The sequence below is a fragment of the Astatotilapia calliptera genome, chromosome 20 (assembly GCF_964374335.1).
Source record: "Astatotilapia calliptera chromosome 20, fAstCal68.1, whole genome shotgun sequence".
NCBI lineage: Eukaryota > Metazoa > Chordata > Actinopteri > Cichliformes > Cichlidae > Astatotilapia > Astatotilapia calliptera.
In genome coordinates this window covers 8,510,165-8,533,984 of record NC_137441.1, presented here as the reverse complement: position 1 = coordinate 8,533,984, position 23,820 = coordinate 8,510,165, and the positions used below count along the sequence as shown (strand labels likewise).

At 38.0% G+C, this 23,820-nt stretch overlaps 2 protein-coding genes and 1 long non-coding RNA gene across 5 annotated transcripts; 1 reads left to right on the top strand and 2 right to left on the bottom strand.

Annotated features, from left to right (window-relative positions):
- Positions 1 to 1,446: 1,446 nt before the first annotated feature.
- On the bottom strand, positions 1,447 to 3,490 carry LOC113013214 (uncharacterized). Its single transcript, XR_003270801.2, has 3 exons — positions 3,187 to 3,490; positions 1,768 to 1,867; positions 1,447 to 1,604 (listed from the first exon to the last, which is right to left on the bottom strand). It is a non-coding gene; the product is annotated as an uncharacterized LOC113013214 (long non-coding RNA).
- ormdl2 (ORMDL sphingolipid biosynthesis regulator 2) lies at positions 3,014 to 14,098 on the top strand. Of its 2 annotated transcripts, none has more exons than XM_026153933.2 (4): positions 3,014 to 3,115; positions 8,366 to 8,539; positions 12,281 to 12,432; positions 13,544 to 14,098. In XM_026153933.2, the coding sequence occupies exons 2-4, from the start codon at positions 8,366 to 8,368 to the stop codon at positions 13,677 to 13,679; spliced, it is 462 nt and encodes a 153-aa protein (XP_026009718.2). In that variant the 5' UTR covers positions 3,014 to 3,115; the 3' UTR covers positions 13,680 to 14,098. The 2 variants fall into 2 exon arrangements, with proteins under 2 accessions (XP_026009718.2, XP_026009719.2); XM_026153934.2 differs by having other exon boundaries at positions 3,040 to 3,092.
- A 1,583-nt stretch (positions 14,099 to 15,681) lies between these two features.
- nemp1 (nuclear envelope integral membrane protein 1) lies at positions 15,682 to 23,495 on the bottom strand. Of its 2 annotated transcripts, none has more exons than XM_026153932.2 (9): positions 23,338 to 23,495; positions 22,288 to 22,409; positions 21,863 to 22,079; positions 21,700 to 21,772; positions 21,517 to 21,610; positions 21,300 to 21,414; positions 19,391 to 19,616; positions 18,924 to 19,100; positions 15,682 to 17,260 (listed from the first exon to the last, which is right to left on the bottom strand). In XM_026153932.2, the coding sequence occupies exons 1-9, from the start codon at positions 23,444 to 23,446 to the stop codon at positions 17,101 to 17,103; spliced, it is 1,293 nt and encodes a 430-aa protein (XP_026009717.1). In that variant the 5' UTR covers positions 23,447 to 23,495; the 3' UTR covers positions 15,682 to 17,100. The 2 variants fall into 2 exon arrangements, with proteins under 2 accessions (XP_026009717.1, XP_080151121.1); XM_080294995.1 differs by having other exon boundaries at positions 16,561 to 17,240.
- Between the last annotated feature and the right edge of the window lie 325 nt (positions 23,496 to 23,820).

Genomic DNA, 23,820 nt, shown 5'->3' with positions numbered 1-23,820 from the left:
ATGATCATATCATATTCTGAACGTGTAACCTAAGCCAAAAACTTTTTTGGAAACATCTGGGTGGTTTGAACAGCAGATATTTATCATTGGCTTACACTAGGTTAAGTACTTTTTTGTACAGTTCCGTTCATACTTAGTTTATAGTTTTTTGGTCATAATAGTTCATGTAATCATGTTTTTATCATTATGAATTTGAACTCAACTTTCATTTCTTTACTGTAAAAACAACGCTCTTACCAATAGATGTGTGACTAGGTATTTGTCATGTCATGGCTTCCATCCTCACTTTAGAAAGACCCACTGTTATCATATGTGTCCTGTCCAACCCAGAATGGGGGAAAGATTATTACCTTATAAAACCACCTGAGAAATGGCCAATCAACATGCTAATAACTGAAGTTGCAATGGGCATGATGCATTATTTCAAAAATAAATAAATAAAATTAAACGAATAATAAAAGAAGGCTACTTCTTACAGATTTTCTGATATGCACTAGAAATTGAATTATATTCTTGTTGTTGTTTTAGAGGTTGTTTGGTGTTCCTTTTAAGATGCAGTGGGTCACATCGACATGGTCCTTTGGCTCGTATTTTGCCTGTATATTGTTTATTTGATAAATGAGAGAAGGTACTTTTGGCTGCTTTCTTGGCCCAGAAGCTAGCTTGTGACCCCCTGGGGATTTCTAGCAAATGTGTTATTCACTACACCAGCAAGTGTTATTATTTTATTGTAACGTTGGTCCAATATGGCTGTAGTTAGCATGAATCCTGAAAAGAGGGTTAGAATATCTCATCTGACAACATTCAACCAGTTCATGAACCTTTTGTTGTTGATCTGGTGTCGGCACATATGAAGACCCACTGATATAGAGTCTGTTGAATACTTTTCTATTGCACGGGTGATAATTACTTGGTTTGGATGATCTAATATCATGTTCCTAAGATAGAGATGATGATAAGAAGAAAATTTACTGGTTTCATCATGTTCACTATAATCACTTATGTAATATATTTGATTAAAACTAGCTTGTGTCATTTTCCTCTGCTTTTCAAAGTCAACTTCCTCTTTGATCCTTAACCACTACAACATGTCATGTCACACTGATGAGAACATTATAGTGACTCTAGTGGCTTAACAAAAACATTCCACTATCAATCATCGGACAAGAAAACCAAACCTAGTATTACTGTGCTTTTCAATCTTATGTTCCCTAAATTCACCCCATTTGTTGATTGTTAGTGTGAGAGTTATTGTTAATCTGCAGAGGATATTGTGCTGAATATTTAGATTAGTGCATACAAACTCACTACATACTTTATTAGTACACCTTGCTAGTACTGAGTCAGAGCCCCTTTTGCCTTCAGAGCTGCTGTCTTTGTGACTGAGATTCAAAAAGTTCCTGGAAACATTTACAGATTTTAATCCATAGTGACAGGATAGCTTAATGTAGTTGTTGCAGATTTATTGGCCGCATATCCATGATGTGAAAAACTTTTATTTCACCACATTCCAAAGATGCTCTACTGGCCTGAGTTCTGGTGACTGTGGAGGCAATTTCCATGCAGTGAATCCTGCTGGAAGCAGCCATCAGAAGATGGGTACACTATGGTGATAAAGGGGTGAACATGGTCAGCAACACTACTGATTCAGAGTGTGTTTAAATGATGCTCATCTTGTACTAAGGAGCCCAAAGTGTAACAACAAAATATCCCCCACACCATTACATTACCACCACCCTGAATTGCTCATAGGTTTAAGTTATTTACCCTATTTTTGACCCCTCCAATCCATCTGAAAACCTTTTCCAATCTTTCATCATCCAATTTTGGCAAGCCAGTGTCCAGCAGGCAGCAGGTAACAAGATCCCTAAACAAAAAGAAAAAGAGTCACGAGGGAAACTGACAAACAGTATGACATGAGAAGAAACTGAGACAAAAGTAAACACAAGGAAATCAAGGAAAGTGGATGCTGGAGAGCAACAAGATACGGCTAAAACTAATTACACAAGACAAGAAGGTCAAACTGAACACAAGGCACAAAAAAATCATGACTATCAAAGTTAAACAGGAAAATGGATACAGGGATCTTAACTATATACAGGGAACACAAGGGAGGCAGGATAAACTACAAGAAGGAATACAACACTAACAAACTGCTACCATGGGGGAAAAAAACAAGATGGCAAATCAAACTGCACGAGTATATAATTCACAAACTCAACTTACAAAAGAGAAAACAAATGCTCTCCGATAATAGGCAATAAAAGGCATAATAATAATTCAGAATAATTATAGGAAGGCAAACTTAAGAAACCAACTGAAGATATTTAATAACAAACAGAATGTGAAAGCTCAGAAACCACAAAACTGTGTAAGATGACAAAGTGGTTATTTGAGTCACTGTTACCTTCCTCTCAGCTTAAAGGAGCCTGACCGCTATCCTATAACTTCTGGCATCAAGAAGGAATTTACCCACAGAGCTGCTGCTCACTGGATACTTTCTGTTTTTCAGACCATTCTCTGTAAACCCTTGAGATGATTGTGTGTGATAATTCCAGTAGATCAGCAGCTCTGGAAATACACAAGCCTGTTTGGCACCACATCAAAGTCTGTTACCTTACCTTTTTTCTGAATTTTGGCGCTCTGGTTGTCTTGACCATTTCTACATGCTCAAATAACGCCGTTGCTGCCGTGATTCTTAATTACATTGATGTGTTAAGAAGCAGTGGAACAGTTGTACCTAATGAAGTGCCCAGCGAGTAAGTGTATAAAGGTTTTTTTTGTTTGTTTTTTTTTTTGTTTTTTTGTCCATGTGCGTTCCTGAAAGATGATCTGAAAGCTTCTGCATGCCTGCAGCCACCCTGATATCTAGGTAGTTATATGGGAATTAACAGTAGCACTAAATTGTGGCCAACACATTTACTGGGGCATCTCGGGAATTTCTTGGACAGCTGATCTTTAGTGTACCTCTCACAGTTTTCCCCTTTCACCTGTTTACCTGCCGTTGTTAAAGACAGGCTGGAGTTTTGACAGAGGAACCAGTCCAGCTCAAGCGAAGGCGGGGTTAAGAAGACAAAACAAGGAATTTCCTGGTGAGCTACGACAACACAGGAAGGTAAAGTTTTCTCCGGTGAAATGTAGCGCTTTAAATCTAGAAATACCACACGAGCTAGATTTGTTACTCACCGCACGACGGAATCGGTTTACGTCCTCAGTGCTTACGTATCGTGTGAAACGATTAATTGTAATTAAAGTACATTTAAACTGGTGTTAGCTTGTCAACCTGTAGGTAGCGGCTGTTAGCTAGCCCGCGAACGTCACGTGACTCGTATTTAGTTAAATAATATACTCGAAAAGTCTGAGCATTTTCTGAAAGGTTGTCTGTGTTGTTCTTGTGGTATATTTAACACTGTTCGAGTCTAAGGAGTCTGAAAATTGCGGTGAGACGACTGAATGTTGGCCCACTGATGTTGGGGACGGCTAAAAGAGGAAGCGTGTGTTTTGGTAACCAGAAGAACTCAGTCGGGTGGAGTCATTTTTCCCATAACCTCAACATGCTAGTTATGTTGACCACATCTAGCATGATAAGGCTTTGGTGCATGTGCTTTGTTGCATCTACTTTGAGAGGAAGCGTGTATTTTGGCAGCGAAACAAAATTCATAATAAGTCATTTTTCCCCCCCAGCACTTTTTCCCAAAGCCTCATCATGCTGCTTACGTTGACCACATCTAGCACGATAAGCCTTTGGTGCATCTACTTGAGAGGAAGCGTGTATTTTGGCCACCAAAACAAAATTCGTATTAAGTGTTTTTTTTCCCCCCCCAAGCGCTTTTTTCCAAACCCTCATCATGCTAGTTGAGGCTTTGGGGATTGTGTGCATTTGAAACTGTCATGCCTGCATGACTTTGAGACATCTGCACCAACAAAGTGCTGTGTTTGCAATGTGACATATACTCTGAACTTCTTTAATTTAAATTTTAAATGCCCCTGCAGAGCATGTTTTTAAAAAAAAAAAAAAAAAAAAAAAAAGATTAACGCGAAAGTTGCACAAGAAAGCCCACTCTGGAAACTAACTGGAAGTTAACGAGATTATAAACAAAAGGCAAATTGATACACTTGACTGAAATGTCAAAGTAGGGTTATTCCATCTCAAATCGTCACTTTTTTTGTAATATTTCTTTGTTAAATCAGCTCCGATTTGAGATTGAGATCTAAGGCAGTGTTTGAACATGGATATATAAAAAATAAGACAAAGGTTTGAAATGCTCACTCGCCTCTGTTACCTTGAATTAAGATCTCCGATTTGATAAAATACATTTAAATATCAAGTAGTCCTGCAAAGTCCTACATGAATCAAAAATCACTTTGCAAAAATTAACTAGTGAGAACCTCTGAATGGTATGCAGTTGAATTTCACAATAATGCAAAATAAAACTTTTTAGCATAAAAAAGGTCACAGAAATGAAGACAATGCTACTTTCATTCAACTGTCATTGTGGATTGAGCAGTTTTATTAGAATTCTTGCAGCACTTATTCTTGTACAAAAAATTACAATCAGTAATTACATTCAGTTTGATGGTAAAAGAGGCTAGTGAACATTTTTTACTTCTATCTTTAAAATTTTTGAGAGATTCATGTTCAAACATTGCTCAGGTTTGAAAGTCTGAATATGCTAGAAGCATGTTAACGAGCCATTTAGCTGGCTTTGTAGAAGATGGAAAGTTTTGGGGGTTTGTTTTTTTCCTACCAGAAAACATTGTATAGCAGGTTATTAATAATTTGTCACATCTGAACTTGAATTTGAGCCAGACATCAGCCAGGTTGGCTGATACTACAGGTCAGTGGAGAACAGTTTGAACTGTTAGGAAGGCAACAATAACTTAAAAAACAAGTTACTACATCCAGAAAAGCACCTCTGAATCCACAACACGCAGGAAAACAGACAAAGACACGCTGTGGAAGAGAGCAGGGGATTAATAATAACGAATAATTAAACACAGAGAGGTGTTGCTGGTGTTTTGGTGTGGGGGTGTTTTCATGCCACATTTCGGTTAATTTGTGCCAACTGATATGGTGGCTCTGACAGGTCAGATGCACTGCAACCTAAAAAACACCAGTGAATAGCAAAATGCTGCAAAAGCACACAAAAACACAAAGGTTGAATAAAGCACAACAGAAATTGAAACCAAAAAAAATCCAACTTGTAAAACACAAGTGTTTTGGGGAAGACAAAATGACAGAACAATTGCGAGATTGAATTCCAGTGCTTTTTCTGTGCTTGCGTAGAATTTCTCTATTTGCTGATCTTTTATTATGTTGTGTTGCATTCGACCTCTCAGGGTCGCTGTAACAGAGCATCATTTAAATGACATAAGCAAAAGAGAATGTACCCCTCCTCTGATAGCTGCTTCCAGAAAAGCTGAAAAGAATCTCCAACTGTTTTTTTTTGGTTTTTTTTGAACACGACAAAGTTCAAATGGCCTCCAGAGTCACCAGATCTCAATGCAAACACCAGCTTTGGGATGTGGTAAAAATGGAGATTAACATCATGGATATGCACCTGACAAATCTGCAGCAACTGCAGGAAGCATCACGTCGGTATGAACTCAGGTCTTTGAGGAATATTTTCTAGCACCATGCTGAAATTAAGCCACAAAGAATTAAGGCAGTTCTGAAGGTGAAAGGGGTCCAACCAGTATTCGAACGGTGTGCCTAATAAAGTGAATGGTACATGAATAAAGTGAAACCAAGTGAAGGGTTTTTGTATGTGAATAGTTCATATAATGTGAGCATTTTCAGGACTTTTTACAGCTTAAACAAAGAGGAACATTTGGATGATGATGAATGTGTAATTTGTTTGTAGTGGTCTATCTTGTTTCAGATCAGATTGGGCTGTATAGGGGCCATAACCACTGCTTGAAATTTAGACTTCAAGAAAGAGGGACTTCCCCCAATTAAATGCCTCCCACAGGGGGGATTTCTACACTTTGGTGGGTTATAGCCAGTTCTAGATATAATACAACCTGAAAAAGACTGATTTCAGAGGTTTCAACAGATAACCGATAACCTGAAGCTTGTGGATTTGAGTCATTGTTGAGATATTGGCTTCTCTGAGATGACCGAAAAACTTTTTTTTACCAGTGCTACTGTAAGTGAGCTAGCTTACTTCCAGTAAAAGGAAATAATTAATGAGTGTCCACTAAAACAAAATAATTTCACAGAGCATCTCTTCAAAGGCAGGGAGAAAAAAAGTGTTAATAAGATAAGCAGATAAGCTTCTTTACACATTATTAGGCTGTTCTTGTTCTTCGATGCCATAAGTAACTTCTAATTGAAAAGTTTATACTTGTTACCTGTATGTGACCACAGTTAGGGCTGTGCAATATGACCAAAATCTCATATCCCGATATAAGAATTCTATCGTCCGATAACGATATAAATCACAAAAATGTAACATTTTCTGTAAATTCTGTGAATCTCGGGCAGCTCGACTTGCGTGAAGTGTTTCCAGCTGCGCGTCATGTACCTGGAGTCGAGTGTTTTAACAGATGCATGAAACGATATATTTTTAGACATAAGTTGTAACGGCCGCCGTTTTCTTTGTGAGTATTTATTACACAGCGTGCTGCGGGGAAAAGCCTGTTCTAACGTTTGAGTCTAAGGTTTATTTTTTAGCACCTGTCGGCTCTTTTTTACTTCTCATCCGTAAATAATCTGCTCTTTCACGTGATTCAATTTATTTTGAAAAGTCTCAACAGGATCTTGAGCTTTATTGTGAAAGGTTTATGTGGAACATAAACAAGCGGACACGAGATGGTGTTACCGTCGTTGTTGCTAACCACAAGGCATAAAAACAGGCGCTTGTCCGTCTGTAGTGTGGTTATATTAAATATAAGAGAAAGGGAGAACTTTAAGAAATTAATATAGCCACTACAGGGACCATCAAAACGGTGAAAAAATATTGCCGTAAACAGTTTATTTTGCAATACCACGAAACAAACGATAGCGTAAAATGAAACATAGACGTTTGTATATCATCATCCGATATATATCGTTATATCAAACAGCCCTACTTGTTACCTGTATGAAGTTGACTGGGCTTAATATTATTAGATTCAGTTAATTGTGTGGGGGATTTTCCCACATTATAAGCGCTATATTTGCAAGATTACGTCACATACAGTTTGCACAGTCCTGCACTGATGAACTAAAATTAGTTTGATAGCCCTGCTTCTTTTTATATGAATGAAATGAGTAGCTAACATGACAGAAAACATTTCCATGAAAAAATATGGACCCACTCCTTACCTCCTCAAAATCAGCAAAATATCTTTCTAAAATAATCTAAGCATATTATGAAAGCATTTAAAACAGTCACAGACCCTTGGAGGTCATAGAGGACATAGTGGGAGGGTAAACATTTTGTACTTTTTAATTGGTGTGTAATTTTATCTCTTATATTGAAGAAGTTATAAAATATACAAAAATAATTTGAATTAAAATAAGGATTTCATCTCTCTCCCTACTTAGCATACTTCATGCTGCTGTAACTTGGAAAATGTTGATAGTATGAAAGTAACATTTTGCACGAAATGTACTAAAGTGATTGTACAAAATGAAGAAAAAAAACCAGCTGATTCTGACAGGTCACATGGGATTGTTGTTGGTTTTTTTTTCATGGAATGGCCCAGAATAAATTAAAAGTATTATTCACTGATTTAACTTCCTTTTAGCTGCAGAGCAGATCAAGATCTTGACGTTATTGTTGTCTATATGAAAGGTACAGCAAGCAAAACTCAGGAACAAACAATGTACTGAGCTTGCGTGCAAAGGTTGTAGTCACTGCTGTAATGTAAAGCTTTTTGAAGCTTTTGTTGCATAAACAGATACCTTTGTTGCTAATAGGCATGTTGATGTGAAGATAAGATTTACATTAGGTATCCCAAATATCTGGAAATTCCTGTGTTACACAAGCCAAACCATTAAACAAAATCTATAATAAAATAGCATAAATAAAGTAGACTAGCTGAAAAAAATAAATACAATATGATGAGCTCAAAAATATAAAAATGACCTAAGAGAAAAAAGTTCTGTAAAATATAATAAAGGAGATAAATGAATGAACATTTAAATAAAATAATAAAACGCAACGTAAAAAGATGATTCGCAATACAGCAACAAAACAAAAAGCAACTGAAATTAGCCACTGTTATAAAATTACTACTGTTTAAATTGTCCAAGTTTCTGCTTGCTTACGTCTCGAAGCTGGAACTCTGTGGGGTCAAATGTTTACATTTGAGTGCTTCTGAAGCATGTGGGTTTTTGTTTGGTTTTTTTCCATTTACATTTTCTTTCCTTTTCTAGATGAATGTGGGCGTCGCTCACAGCGAGGTAAACCCCAACACACGGGTGATGAACAGCAGAGGGATATGGCTTACCTATCTGTTGCTCACTGTCGTCTTACACATCGTCCTGCTCAGCATCCCTTTCTTCACTGTCCCGCTGGTCTGGACACTAACTAACGTCATCCACAATCTGGTCAGTAAAGCCTAAACAGCTGTGCTGTGTAGAAATGAACATTTTCATGCAGTTCATCAGTTCATTTTTCTTTTTTTCATGAGCCTAGTTTCAGTTTTTATTTCAGTTAACTAAAATCTTTTTCCACACTTAGTTTCAGTTTTTACCTTTCAGCCGTAAAAGGTTGATGGGCTTCCGGATGGGCAGGCAGCGTGGACACGAGAGCTTCAAATTGATGGTGTAGCTACTAAAAATCTCTGACAAGTTCAGATCTCAGGGACCTCAACCTACAGGTCAGAGGTCAAGTTTTCTGAGAGTCTTCTGAACATGATGGTCGTGTCCAAATTCATGGGCTGCATCCTCCTGAGGACTCGCCCTTCGCGGTCTACGTGGGCGAGGTCGTCAGAAGGTTGGGTAGGCCGGAAGTAAACGGCTGTGAAATTGGACGGTCTAGCCTTCAGATTTGTGTCGCCGCTGTCTCGGTGGAGTTTAATAAACTCAGCCGTCTGCTCCTTGCTATCTAAAATATAACAGGACACTGGTGTAAATTCTCGACTGTCTCATACTTCTGTTTAATAAGTTTTCTGTTTGACGTTTAGTCAGCTGTGTGAAAACCAAGGAGGAACCCACCCGGGGGATTAATAAAGTTTTATTTTATGTAACCTAATAACTTTAATCTCAGCCAAACCGATTTACTCACGAACAAATAAAACACTGAAAAAAGCCAAACAAGAACATTTTTAGGTTATCTAAGTGACTTATATATTACGTTTAACCTGAGTAGCGAAAGACCGCGATAATCTGAAAAATGATCTGCCGGGAGTTTGCTGCTCTCGGCGGCTCTAGTGACCCTCGAGCTCCCGGCTAGCTATCGAGCTGGTGGATAACAGACGTCTCCGAAAACGTCAGAGCACTTTTGCAAATATGCGATGTCTTGATAAACTGAGCAGATATTTGAAGTTTACAGACCCACATTCTCGCCTGAAAATATGTTAAACATTTATTTTGTGACCCAGAGTAATAAGAGTAATATTAAAAACTTAGTGGCCGCCATTTTTTTATGGTGATCGTGGCTCAAGAGTTAGGAGTTCGCCTTGTAATCGGAAGGTTGCCGGTTCGAGCCCCGGCTCGGTCAGTCTCGGTCGTTGTGTCCTTGGGCAAGACACTTCACCTGTTGCCTACTGGTGGTGGTCAGAGGGCCCGGTGGCGCCAGTGTCCGGCAGCCTCGCCTCTGTCAGTGCGCCCCAGGGTGGCTGTGGTTACAATGTAGCTTGCCATCACCAGTGTGTGAATGTGTGTGTGAATGGGTGGATGACTGGATATGTAAAGCGCTTTGGGGTCCTTAGGGACTAGTAAAGCGCTATATAAATACAGGCCATTTACCATTTACCATTTTATAACTGGAATTGGCTGGGCCGCGCTATGAATTCTGGGATATGATGGGCCACGAAGGATACACCTGACCCATCCTTTAAATTCAGGGAAAAGGAGGACGCATTTGTCAGTTGCATTCGGAGGAGTGTACGACTTTGGACAGCCTTCGTCGCGTCGCTGTGATGTAATCGGCCTACAAATGCAGCCCATGAATTTGGACACGACTGATAACTGTGGGACAAGTCGACATAGGATTTTTAAATTGATACAATAGTTGTGTACTAGGAGTCTGAGCGTTATCACTGGCAGTTGCTAGTATTTGTAGTCTAGCAGGTGACAGGTATAGATACAGATAATATCAGAATCTAATCTGATTAATTCATAATTTAGCTTCTATATTTTGTGAGATCATAAAAACATCAAATTATTAAACAATGCTATTACACTAAACTGACAAATAGATGACAGTAAAACCTTTTGGTATATGACGTCAAAGACAGTGGACACTTGCATATTTAATCAGCTTTTCTTCAGTTTTATCATGACTTGTGCTGACATGTTTTTGTGTGGCACCCCCGCCTAACAATATTGCGTGATCCTGGGATGTTATTCCATTTTACATGCTGAAAGGTGGCATTGTCTGTTTTACTGTAGGGTGCGTATGTGTCGTAAAATATCGGTTTATCTGTTTTCAGGTGAAAAGAAACTGAAATTGTGGTCACGCTTTCATTTGCATTTAATCTGCAGATCAGCACACAGCACTACTTTCCTTAACACCTCCCTCCCCCAATATCAGTAAAGCGTGCTGGTGTCCAGAGTTAATGAGAAAAGTACAACTTTGTGAAGTACCATGATCTTGGTTGTTCATAACAGTGCTAAACAGTTTATCAGAAGTCGTCTGCTTCAGAGATAAAAATTTTTTTGATTTTGATATGCTAAATTCAAATCATGTACAGTTGTTATTTTTTTTTAAATTTTCACCAATTTGCTGCTTAGATGAGTTTTACTTATAAATTGTAAGCTTATGTCTTCTCATCTGTTTATAGTTTTATATATTAATACAGTTATGTCCATAATTTGTTGAGTTAAGACTCAGTTTTTGTAGTTTTCTCTGTACACCATCACAGTGGATTTGAACTCAAACAGTGATTGAAGTGCAGACTTTCTGGGGTTCCAGAAAACTGCATTAACTGTTTAGGAATTGTTGCAATTTTTATACATAGTTTGTGGATGTTTCCGCAACAAAACCAAATTATTTATCGCTGTAAAGCCCGAACCATTAAGTACTTGCCAGAATATTCAATCGTTTTGAAACTGGAGTCTTTATTGATTCTTCTGAGAATTTAAAACAAAGCTGAATAAAAATGTGCATTATGAGTTTTAATTTGGATATTTTTTTACTACACCTGGCATTTTCCGATCCCTGTAGGATTATCCATCACACTGATGATGTGTGATGGATAAAGAGATACGAAAGAATTCAAATGTGATGCACTCTGCATTACAGGGTTAAGAGTGAAGGGGATCAATAAAAGAAAGTATTTACTTAGTACTAAGTTTACATGCATTTCGCTGGTACAATTTCCATTATTTACAGTACTTTATACAGCATATTGTGAAAGAAAACTAAAAAAATTACTTGTGAGATATTTTATATCTAATATTTTAATATGCTTTAAGAAAACATGTAACTTTACTGTGTGGCATTAGATTTCCTGCTACTAGAAAGGTCAAATCTAAGGTCAGAGTGGAAGTTGAAGGGTCAAATTTCAATGTCACATTTGAAATCTGTATAAGAGCCCAACTTCATCAACTTTAGATGAATAGTTTAAGAATAATAATTTGGTCTAAGAGGCAAGCTGGTAACATATCATTTAAAACTGGAGCCAACCAATGTACAGCATCATTTTCAGTTCCAGTGACTAAAAATTAGCGAACATTGGCAATTGTTTCAGAATCATTTTGGCTTTACATCAGTATGATTGAAAATCTAAAAACCAGCTGAATTGCTGCTGTTGTTGAAAGTGTATTAGTTGTTGTTTTAATATCTCAGGGAAGCGCTGTTCTTTAAAAAACAAAACCAAAAAAACCACCAGTTTTGCAGTGCACATCAGACAAAATGTATGTTGTTTTTCTTTTCCCACGGTTTATACCTTCAGTGTGGTTTGCACCTGGGGGAGGTAATTTTGCTCTCCACAATACTGCTCTTACATGTCAGAGCTGGGAAAATTTGTTGGGTCACTTCCAGGGTTAATGAAAACATCAGCTCTCCGGGCAGTGACTGAAATGTCTCCTTGATTCGTCGTTGCACTTGAACTTGCATGGAGTATTACTTCTTCTTCCCCCTGATAATGTTTGTAGATGACTGTTGTTATGTCTCCTCTGCAGGTGATGTACCTGTTTCTGCACACAGTGAAGGGCACTCCCTTTGAAACACCAGACCAAGGCAAAGCCCGTCTGCTCACACACTGGGAACAGATGGATTACGGCGTCCAGTTCACATCTTCACGCAAATTTCTTACCATCTCACCAATTGTTCTGTAAGTACATACACTGTTCACAACAGAACGTCACAGATAGCTTACAGTTTCACTTTCATTAGGATGAGTAATTTAACATGTAAAGGTTGCATAACTGCTGTATGTTATTTGACAACAATTTGGGCTTTTAACCGCTTTTTAAAGGATTTGTTAACAGTGATCAGCCGACAGAAACAGAAATATCAGCCCAAATAGCGACTGGCTACCCCAAGAATTACCCGTTGCCCTTATCAGTGGATAGAAAGTTAAACTTTGCTATGTTCTGTAGCCAACATGAGTCCTACATGTGTTTGTGTAAAGTAATTAAATTAAAAAGTAGTCTGCTTTTATAATAAATAAGAGATTTGGCAGTTTAATAGTTCTCCAAAGAGTAAAAGTAAAAAAGTACACCAGTTTCAATATAATTTTGACTGCAGCTGAGCAAATTAGTAAGCCAGCAGGGATGGTAGTGAAAGCAAACAAATCTGTCAACTCACTGTTAACTCCCCTGTTTTATTCTGTGACTGTTTTTTTTGTTTTGTTTTGTTTTTTTTCCTTTTGGATTTCAAAACCATAGTTAGGGACGCTCGGGAAAAGCAATTTGCATGTATTCATTCATGCTAACCACCGCTACTGAGGTTCAGTGAAACTAAGAGGAAAAGGTCTGAGGTGATAGACGTAGGCCGGTGATTCCCAAAGTGTGGGCTGTGAAGGCATGGACGATGGGGCATGAGAGGTCATTTATAATAAATGCAGTTTTTTTTAAAACATATATATTAAATATATATACCGGTATATATTATATGATTTTTATAGTAGAGGTTAAACTTGTATGATCCCCTTTTATAGGTTGAATCCAATGATAATTCTTTTGGCTTTGGTTCCAGAAGTTTGTTAGAATTTTTTTCTTTTTGTTTTTAGATTTGTAATTTTGTTTAAAATTGTTGTGATGAATATGAGTTTCTGGGATTGAGGTTGGCCAAAAACTGAAAAGCTAAGGCCAAATATTCTCAGCCTGAACTTTCTGTGTGTCATGTACTTTTGTTTTATCATGTATTTGTGTGTGTGTTATAATCCTGAAGAATTCATGTTGATGCTGATGCTTTCTTTCTCTCACTCTCTTTCTTTACAGATATATTCTTGCAAGTTTCTACACAAAATACGATCCTACGCATTTCCTCATCAACACGTGCTCGCTCCTTAGCGTCCTCCTCCCAAAGCTGCCTCAGTTTCATGGAGTACGGATATTTGGGATCAACAAGTACTGACAGAACACTGGATTTTAAACTTCAACACTGGACTGTTTCAATTTTAGAGGCTGCAAAAGAAGAAAATCTGTTTAAATGGTCTGAACATGTACACATTGTTTGGAGTATTACATGAAAGTTGCTTGCAGCCTGGTGAAAGTAAATGCACTGCTGCTGTTTAATCAAAGTAAACGATGACATTCCCGATGTAAAGGCCAGACATGTTTGCTCTTGTCTTGGAGAAAGAGCATATTTATAACTGCACTGCTTTCACGTGTAGCTTTTCTACAGATGTTGGTTGTTGTCATGAGTGTAAATGAATATTTTTGATTCATGGCACTTGAAAGTTTTCTTTTTCTTAATTTACTATGAAGGATTAACATGCAGCATGCATTTACATGCCCATAATAATAATAAACATTTTGCCATGATAAACATAATCATGTAATGTTTGATTCAACAGCAGGGTTATCTTTATTTCACAGAATCTAGTGGGAAAAGTGCAAAATCCCATTGTACAGAGGTGTGCAGGAATCAAATCCTGCCAAAATCTCTATTATAAATGATCAATTGTAGGTCAGTGTACAAGCTCCGGGGAAATCCAGACACTTTACATGAAGCAGCCATGTGGGGGCCATCACAGAGATTGCAATATACTCGTATATCCAAGGGATTCTCCCCCTTCCACATGCACCGTGGTCGCGTTTGCATTGCAGCGAGGTTTCCCTGTTTGTGACGTTCTTTGGGGAAGTTAAAAAAGAAAAAAGAGCGACGTGTGAATGTGATTACACTGCCAAACAGTGCCTGGGAAACACATGCAAATAACGCCAGCTGTTTCAAACAAGTTGTGTAATCGAGTGTAATCATTTGCAAAAGTGGTATTTGGGTTGTTCCCTGTCTCCAAATGTTGTGAGGGCAGACGTATAATGTAAAGAAGCCAGAGATGGAATGCACAGGGCAGTCGGGTTTAAATGTCAAAATGTCCCCAATACATCAGAAATGGCTCACTGAAACTAGAGAGTGGGAGAGAAAGAATGAATACAATGTTTTAGCTCTAACGTATACTTAAAGCTGCCTGATTGAAGATAACACTGTGTGGCTTTAACAGCAAGTTAGGTCCACTGCAGTTTTTCCCTGTTCTGTTTCCACTTTCAGTTTATTGTGAACTTAGTAAAACCTTGAAGATACGTACCGTATATTTAAACGCTTGACTCAACATTGCATATGTAATGCGAGTGTTTGCCAGTCATGACTGGATTACATAGAAGGTTGTGTGGCACGATATGTCGGAAGTAATGCGAAGATATGAGAAATGTCGCACATTCTTACTTTACAGCTGAGTGGTGGTTTCTTTGAAGTTAAGGTCATATTTTAACAGATTTAAAGATGCCCCTTTAAATGCGAACACCAGCGAAAATCATTTGAAAGATGCGTGTTTCAAACTGAAAATACTGTTTTGCTTGTTTTGTTTCTAGATAAGTGAGGAACAACAGAAGATATCGTGTCTAAAGTACATTTGAATCTGCATACTGGACAAATGAATCACTCGACAGAAACAACAAAAACAGTTTCTGCAAATGCTGTTTGATTCAAATCACTCCATTGTTGTCTGCAAAGTGGGTTTGCTGCTATGACAGGAGTTACCAAAAGAAGCATCAATGATTTACAGATAGAATCTACTTATCCAATTCAGGGTGACTGAGGGGCTGGAGCCCATTCCAGCTATCCACAGAGCAAAATATGCTACAACCTGGGCAGGTCACCAGCCTGCTGCGGGGCTAACAGCAGGCAGGTTAACTAGTGTTAACCCAACACCACTACATGTCTTTGGACTGTGGGAGGAAGCTGGAGTGCGGGGACAACATGCAAACTCTACACAGAAAAGCCCTGCCAGGTGCAATCCACCACCTGATTTTATTTTCAAAAAAAATGATCCGATCTTTAGTAAATCAGTTGTTAAACCTGTTGAAATGTGACCTGGTTGTCAAAAAGAAGCAGGACAGAATTGGGCTCCGACATCAAATTGGTGGAAAAGAAGTATTTTATTAAAACAAGCAGGTCCTCTTAAAAGATTCCCATGCTAATTTCATTCACCGAAGTCATGGCATTTTGACCAGACCACCAAACAAACCTGGCACCAACACAGCACCACAAAACTGCTGTGACCAAATTCAAACCGAAATGTGGGTTGCTTCCTAAAAGGCATCAAGGTAGAACTGGCTCTGTACCAGGACGGGGATAGAGCTGGTAGAAAGGCCACCTACTAAACAAAAGTGAATAGAAGTAAACCAAGAAAGACAGTAGCACAACCTAAATAATCAAGAATTATAATCCACACTCACACCATATAACCGAATGCTTACATTATGCCTGCTTTTTTTTTTTTTTTTAAAAAAGGCCGCTTTATTCCCCTGCGAGTGACCCCAAATCCTTGTAACATCTAGTCACTGCTAGATGACTAAAATTCAAATTTTACATTCACAGGTATCTGGCATTAGGGAATACACAATTTTCCCTTCTAGAGGCCTGTTTGACCGGGGGCTTTACCTACATATGGTAATATGTCATTAATGATGACACGTCATGTGTTGGTGTGATGGAAGGATTGTTCAAGCGCAACACAACAAAATGTTTTATATGATAAATAAGTATTGTTATTGCATTACTCATTTTCATCCAGCCCGAACTTGGCCCCTCGAAATCTTCCTCCCACTGATGCCAGATGCTGCTAATAAGAGTTCATTGCATCCTTGAACTTGTCTCTCTGATACTACAGAGTCTTTACTTAAAATAAAGGTGCTTGAAATGACAATTGTGTCAACCGGCACTAAACAAGAAAAATAACTTCTTTTCTTTGCATCAAAGGCATATGATAAAACCATGCTGACATTTACAAAACTTATATATATATATATATATCTTTATTCAAATTACTTGGGGACACTTCTACTGATGGTTTTTGTTTAAAATAAATGAAATAAGTCAAATTTAAAAAATGACATCTCTTTCTCTTCCCAAGCAGGAAACTAGAGTAATAACAGGTAATAGTGATCTACAAGCATAATCTCATTACATTCCACAGCAGAAAATCCAATTAGAGCCAAAGGCTGTAAACAAAATATGTTTAGAAAACTGAAAACTTATCTGGGCCACAACTGGGCACAAAGAAACCTGCAAGTCTCAGCTTTCACTGTCTTTAAACCTCCCAACAGAAATCTTAATTCCCTGAAATAAAGAAGTATTACACATTCTTTGACAGTACTTTGTTTACTTTGCCTGTGGTGATACAAAATGGCTCTTTATCCTGGAATTCAGGGATGCCGCTAATCCCGTCTCCAAAGAAGCCATTTAAAAGTCAGTCTGGACGGCCCTGGAGAGCTGGTCTCCCATCACCTTTCTGAAAGGCAGTAATAAGTGTTTTTGTTTCCAACACTGCGCCGTCTCACTCTGGTTTCATCACAGGTACAATATCGTCGTCATCTTCGTCGTCTGTATCAAAGAGTTCATCCTCAAAGAAAGATCCTCCAAAACCGTATTCCTGAGCATGGACGGACACCTCGTTAGGCATCAAGTGTGGGGAGCCTTCGACAAAATCAGCAAACCTGTGGGTAAGCATGACGACATCGTGGACCAAAACTGAACAAAAGCATGCTGCAATACTTAGTCTTTGTTATACATGTCTCTCTCTCACACACACACACACACACACACACGCACACGCACGCTAGTTATCCCTTATTAATGTCAACCTCCTGTTTCTGACCTGTTGCCAATTAACCTAATTAGTTGCCAAATCCTAAAGTACCACTTAGTTTTCCAGCCTTTTTTTGCCCCATCTCAACTTTCTTGAGACATGCATTTTATTTCACGAAATACTGAAATGTCCCAGACATCAAAATGTTTAAATACTTGATTTTTTCATGCTCTGTAAATACAATAATGGTTTATAATGACTGCATTCAGATCTTTATTCATTTATTTATTTACATTTTACACAGGACAGGCTACCAATGTACCTTGTATTTAAACCCTTGACTCAAAATTGCAAATGTAGTGTGAGTGTTTGCCAGTCATGACTGGATTACATAGAAAGTTTTGTGGCACGATATATCGGAAGTAATGTTAAGATATGAGAAATGTCGCACATTCTTACTGAAGTTTAGGTCATTTAATAGATTTAGTGACGCCCCTTTAGACAGGAAAACCAATGAAGATCATTTGACAGATAGGTGTTTCAAAGTGAAAATGCTGTTTTGCTTGCTTTTCTTCTAGATAAGTGAGGAAAAACAAAAGATATCATTCATAAAGTGCATTTGAATATGCATACTGGGAAAATGAATCACTCAGCAGAAACCATGAACTAAAGCAGTTTCTGCAAATGCTGTTTGATTCAAATCATTACTTTGGTGTCTGTAAAGTGGGTTTTTCAAATGTTCTTCCCCCAGGTTTGTTGTCTAAAACATTATTGCACAAGCAGTGCAGAAAAGGCTTACTGATAAATAAGCTAGATAGAAAGTTCTTATATGATTTTAGCAATATTTGTAATGTTTCTGGCATAAAGTAGTAATTTTGATGGTTGTCATTTATCCAGACAAGAAGCCTAATATTTGTGACACTAGCTGATTTATTGCAGTCTTTGTATTGCAGATATTTTTTTTCCAGATTTTAGAAATGATCTTAAAAAAAACATGGTTACAGCAATTTACTGTGTGTAATTAAGGGGTGTTTGTATTATAAACCGTGTCTAAAGCAGTCAGCTATTGGTGATCAATATTGTCTCCCATTAGTTTTGTATAGATGATTTCAGAAAGTTGCAAGGCAATAATAAAAATGAAAACTTAAAATAAATTATTTTATAAGAAACATAACTGAATCAGAAAACAATTAGTAGATATAACACTCCTCTCTTTATTTTAGGATTAGGGGGAAGTTAAGCCAAAATTGGCATTGAATCATATCTGTTATTAACCTCTGTCTCTCTTCCACAGCATGTCTTTTATCCTGTCTTCCTTCTCTCACCCCAACCGGTTGCAGCAGATGGCCGCCCCTCCCTGAGCCTGGTTCTGCCGGAGGTTTCTTCCTGTTAAAAGGGAGTTTTTCCTTCCCACTGTCGCCAAAGTGCTTGCTCATAGGTCATATGATTGTTGGGTTTTTCTCTGTATCTATGAAGCGCCTTGAGGCGACTTTTGTTGTGATTTGGCGCTATATAAATAAAATTGAATTGAATTGAATTAGCAAATGACAAATGTACGAGCATAAACCCACCTTTTTGGAGACTGAATTCTAGAGACTGTCTTCCACGGGCTGAACTCTGGGCTGTTACAATATTTCCGCAGCTCCTCCAGAGCCCGCCGAGTCTCTTCCTCAGCTTCCTTCTGATACTCCTCCTCAGTCAGCAGGCGTCGTGGCTGTGGCTTCCAGTAGATGTACTGCTTGATTTTTCTGCAAAAAGAGTATTTTCATGGCTTAAATAAATCCATATTATATGAACTTAATATGACTATTGTTCTTTATTCTACAACAAGCACAGTATCACTACTTTTAAGTTCAGCAGTTCACATAAAATAATTTACCGTGTTAAGAACATGCAATAGAAAAGTGTTTTTCTTCATTTATTCTGTGAAACTAAGTGTGTGTTTACCACAGAAGTCAGATTATACTGCCTGTGGAACAATTATCCACAGTACACTGTGCTCTTACGCCACCTTGTGTCAGCATTTTAAAATGCATACCTCCATGCAGCAACCAGCAGATAGACTGGGTACCCCAGGTTTTTGGTAAACAAAGCAGCTACAATAAGAGCGAAGGCAACTTGCTGAATCTGAATTCCTAAATAAACCAGGAGCAGACCAAAGAGCTGCAGGGTCCACGACAGGATGTTAATGCTCTTCTCATCAACCAGAGGGCCATAACGGTAACACACAGCAAAGCTGATGAATCCCACAATTGCTACATAACCTGCCAAAAAAAAAAAACAAGCACACAAACAAAGAGAGAGAGAGTGAGATGTTTTTACACTGCATTAAAAATAGTTAAATCACTGCAAAGTTATGTACCAAATGCCCATATGCTTTACTTTTAGAACAAAGTTTTACAATTACAGCCATTTTTATACAATTTCCCATTTTCAAATGCTATGAAGTAATTGGATTATTGAGAAAGCAAACAGTTTCATGGCCAGGTCAAACCCATTTCCTCTGGTTCAATCTGGTTAACAACAAGGAGCAAACCGCAGGTTACCGTCCAGAAAAAGAAAGCCAGATGTCAGTGTGTCACAAAACATTTAAAATTACTTGCAGAGGCTGCCAATGGAACTGGGTCACTAGTGTTTATTGATGCTGTGATTGTTGATAGATGTAGCAAGATGATTTCTGAATGTAAAGGGTTTTCCTTTTTGCTCAGAAACTGGTAAGACAGATCTTCACAGTTAAAATGATAGTGCCCCACAGAAAAAGTTTTTCAACACAAAGAAATTAGATATTCATCAGTCACCTGATTTCAAATTAAAAGACCATGCTTTTAGTTACTGAAGAAAAAACCTGACAAACAAGCAGCAACTGGAGACTGCTGCAGTAAAGATCGAACAGAACATCTTAAGGGAAGAAACACAGCATTTGGTGCCCCCATGGGTTCATGGAACATCCAAGTATTATACAAAATTGTTATATATTTTTTATTTTTGTTAGTTTGTCCAATTCTTTCTAAGCCTCTGAAAATGGAGAAATGCAAATAAAAATTGCTGTAATTTCTAAACAGTTAAAACAATAGTTTTCTTAAACTCCATGAATTAAAGTTTAAAGTCCCTACTTCAATCACATAGTGATCGTTTGCTTTAAAATCAAACCGTCACTGATTTTGCAGCTGCAAAATGACAAAATACTGGTAGCCGCCAGTGCAACCCCTCAGCCTCATAGTAGATACAAATATTTCCCAATCCTACATCATCTTGTGCTCAAATTATTAACATTCACAAGATTTTCAGAAAACTTGACCTCTGACCTTGCCCTTGAGGTTGAAGTCACTGAGATTCAAACTTATCTGAGATTTTTGGTAGATACAGCTATCATATCCATGTTTACATTCGTATGTTGCCTTGTTCTCACATTCACCTACCCCACCCGCCCAGTGGGGTGATAACAATGACAAGTGCGTCACTACCAAAAGAACATATGGACCCAAGTGAAAACTCCTCCATGACCGACGAGCTGCTTTGTTGCTTAGGTTATATTTTTAACAGTCTAAAACCCTAAATAATTCAAAAATAATGCTTGATTTTTATAAGGTTAAGCGGACATGTAGAAAGTTATGGCTGATTAATTATCTATCACTTTAAGTTTTGATTAGCGGAATAATCAGAAGCTGTAAAAACATATGTATGTGTGTATATACGTGGCAAATCTCTGTTAACGAGATTTGCCGCGGTGACTCTGTTAATGAGTCACCGCGGATCGCCCCTTTTAACATGTTGGCGCCGTCCAGCAATCGTTAACAGAGATTTGCCGCGTTAATGCAGTTATGGCGTTAACGCCATTTTAACTAGATTAACACTGACAACACAATTTTTTTTTTTTTAAATATTAGGATATTTGCTTTGGTCCTCAGTTATCAGCTAGTCACAACCTGTCCATGAAGAGTCTGTACCTAATGCCACATGCCAGTGCTCTCGAAGAATAATGCTGAGGTTCCTGAACACAAGCTGGATTGCGTACACAGAGAATGACCAGCCTCCAACTATCAACACATAAAAGGGGCTTTTCTGTGTGAAGGAACAAACACAAATGGTATAAATATCAAACATATTAGAGATATTCAATATTTTTAAAAAACTTGGATTTTGGATAAAAATTAAAAACTTTACCTTTGGTAAAAAGCGTGCCAGAATGAAAAAGAGGATTATGAGAGAGGCAATCATGCCAGTGCTCATACCAGCAGAATAGAAGAAAGCCTGACTCCTTCATACAGGTGGTGAAAAAATATATCAATTACTATGATAAACCCAACAAACCTGAAAAAGAAACTTTAGTCCATGAGAAAAAATTACCTGCTTAGTGAGTCTGCAAAGAAAAACAGCAATGCTCCAGCGAGGAATAACAAGAATAGATATATATCAAACTCTGCAAGGGAATGAAGAACAGTAAAACACCCATATTTTAACTGCCAATAACCAGCAAATTTGTTTTATTCTATACCCCCATCCCACTTACTGCGAATGGGTTTGACAGTGTATTGCGCATTGCCAATAGGATCAACCTTGAAGCACGTCTTCTTGCTGAACAGGCTGACGTTAATAACAGTCTCATTGTGCTTCTCTCGCAGCAGGCTCTGGAACCAGCCCCAAAAACTGAAGCGATCAAGCTCCTGCAGCTCCTCCTCACCTTCCACAGTGTCCACCTTAAACACCTTTGAACTCCACACTTTGACCTGTCAGATATTGGTAATATTATATCACTCACAAATTTAATCCAGAGGCTCTTTTTAGCTGACTGTCAAGCTGTAAATAAAATTTGAAGTATGTTAGAGTAGATTACATTAGACCACTAAAATACTCAAACTGAGGGATGATTTTAAAGAAAGAAAGAAAGAAAGGATTTCAGTATTTTACCAGTTGTGGGCTGGCAGATTCACCTACTTGAATTCTTGTCCATGTCTGCCTCCAGGTTGGCAATACGGTGTTTCTGTAACAGAACCGGTTGGATCCTGACATGACATACTCGTCACCATCCCGCAGATTAGTTATTTCATGTTCTTCACCTGGGATGCATGCCAATAAATAGTAAGACTGCAACTGCCATTGTACCTTATAAGCAATATTGTTTGTGCAAGAATAACCTTTGACCAGAACACATTTGAACTCTCATTGTTTACAGCATTTACAGTATAATACAAACATTATAAAAAAATTGTAGTGTCTGTAAATCCCAAGAAAAGACAAAAACCTGCAACTATATCAGTTCACACTTAATGTCTCTAATATTTCACAGTGCTATGGCCCACCGGGTGTCAGGGTACCCAACATAGTTGCCCTTTAATTTTCAAAAAAGTACTCAATTACCCATGTGTGGTTGAGACTTTTTATTTTATCATTATTATTAATGATTTTGTTTGCTGGTAGGGATGTTCTATATGTTTTCACACTGTTGCATTATCCGCTAGTTATGTTACAAAATATAGCAAATGGCAGTGTAATAATGGAAACAATGCTCATTATTTAAACGACACACGGCAAAAAATACTCAGTTTTTCTCAGGAAATATTTCAGTTTTGGGACAGAGTTAATAATAATTTGCATTTACTTTAAATTATAGGCTAAGCATTCAAGTTGTTTCCGTTAAGGAAAATATACAAGTGTTAACTGCAACCTCTTTTCGGGCAAGTTCATGCAGGTTTCTAGGGTTTCGGTTCGACAAATTTAAACCTAACAAATCTGAAAGAGCTGCATAAATAATGTTTAGTCTAATTTATTATTTATACGAACACACAACCGGAGCCAGGGAATAATCAAGATGTAGGAATCTTAGAAAATAGCCACCAATGTTCACCATACAATAACCTTTCTGCGGTCTCACTGACTCAAAGACTGAACACAAGCTAACAATAATTAGCCTGAGCAAAACCAGTTCGAAATATGCCCCCGTGTAACTCGCGGTGTATGTTTCTGCTTCACAAGACCGCTTCTTACCCGTATCCTGTTGTGAGATTTGAGGTAAACACATAAGGAGCACCGCAAGAACCATGAATCTAGCGTTTGCTGAAATAAAACCGTTTATGATTTTCATGCATCCCGCCATGATAATTCCACTGTACCCCGCCTCTAACGCCTTGTCCCGCCCCTTCCGTCTCCGGAGAACTCGGTTGAGTCGCAGGCCGATCAGCCAATCACCGCGTTACACTGGATCGTTCGTCATCGTTTTTAGAGTACGTCTCTTTATTTTCCCGAAATCCACTCCTATTTGCCCTGTATGTCTACTGTACAAACTGAACTGGAATGACTAACAGTTCACTTTACAATTTCAAATAAAGTTATAAAAAAATCTTCCTTAAATCCACAAGAAAAATTGTTTTGATAGTTAGAAGATGTTTTATTTTTTAGATAAATCATTTAAGTATTATGTTCCAACCCCCCCCCCCCCCCCCCCCCACAATACTTAAATTACTTCACTGA

Excerpts from the sequence above, each read along its gene's own strand:
- nemp1 (XM_026153932.2), bottom strand. The coding sequence starts at position 23,446 with ATGGCGGGATGCATGAAAATCATAAACGGTTTTATTTCAGCAAACGCT. Across the intron at positions 22,410-23,337 it reads AATCTCACAACAGGATACGG|GTGAAGAACATGAAATAACT; the intron begins GTAAGAAGCGGT and ends CATGCATCCCAG. Across the intron at positions 17,261-18,923 it reads AGAATTCAGTCTCCAAAAAG|GTTTGCTGATTTTGTCGAAG; the intron begins GTGGGTTTATGC and ends GCTTACCCACAG.
- ormdl2 (XM_026153933.2), top strand. The coding sequence starts at position 8,366 with ATGAATGTGGGCGTCGCTCACAGCGAGGTAAACCCCAACACACGGGTG. Across the intron at positions 8,540-12,280 it reads CTAACGTCATCCACAATCTG|GTGATGTACCTGTTTCTGCA; the intron begins GTCAGTAAAGCC and ends TCTCCTCTGCAG. Across the intron at positions 12,433-13,543 it reads ACCATCTCACCAATTGTTCT|ATATATTCTTGCAAGTTTCT; the intron begins GTAAGTACATAC and ends CTTTCTTTACAG.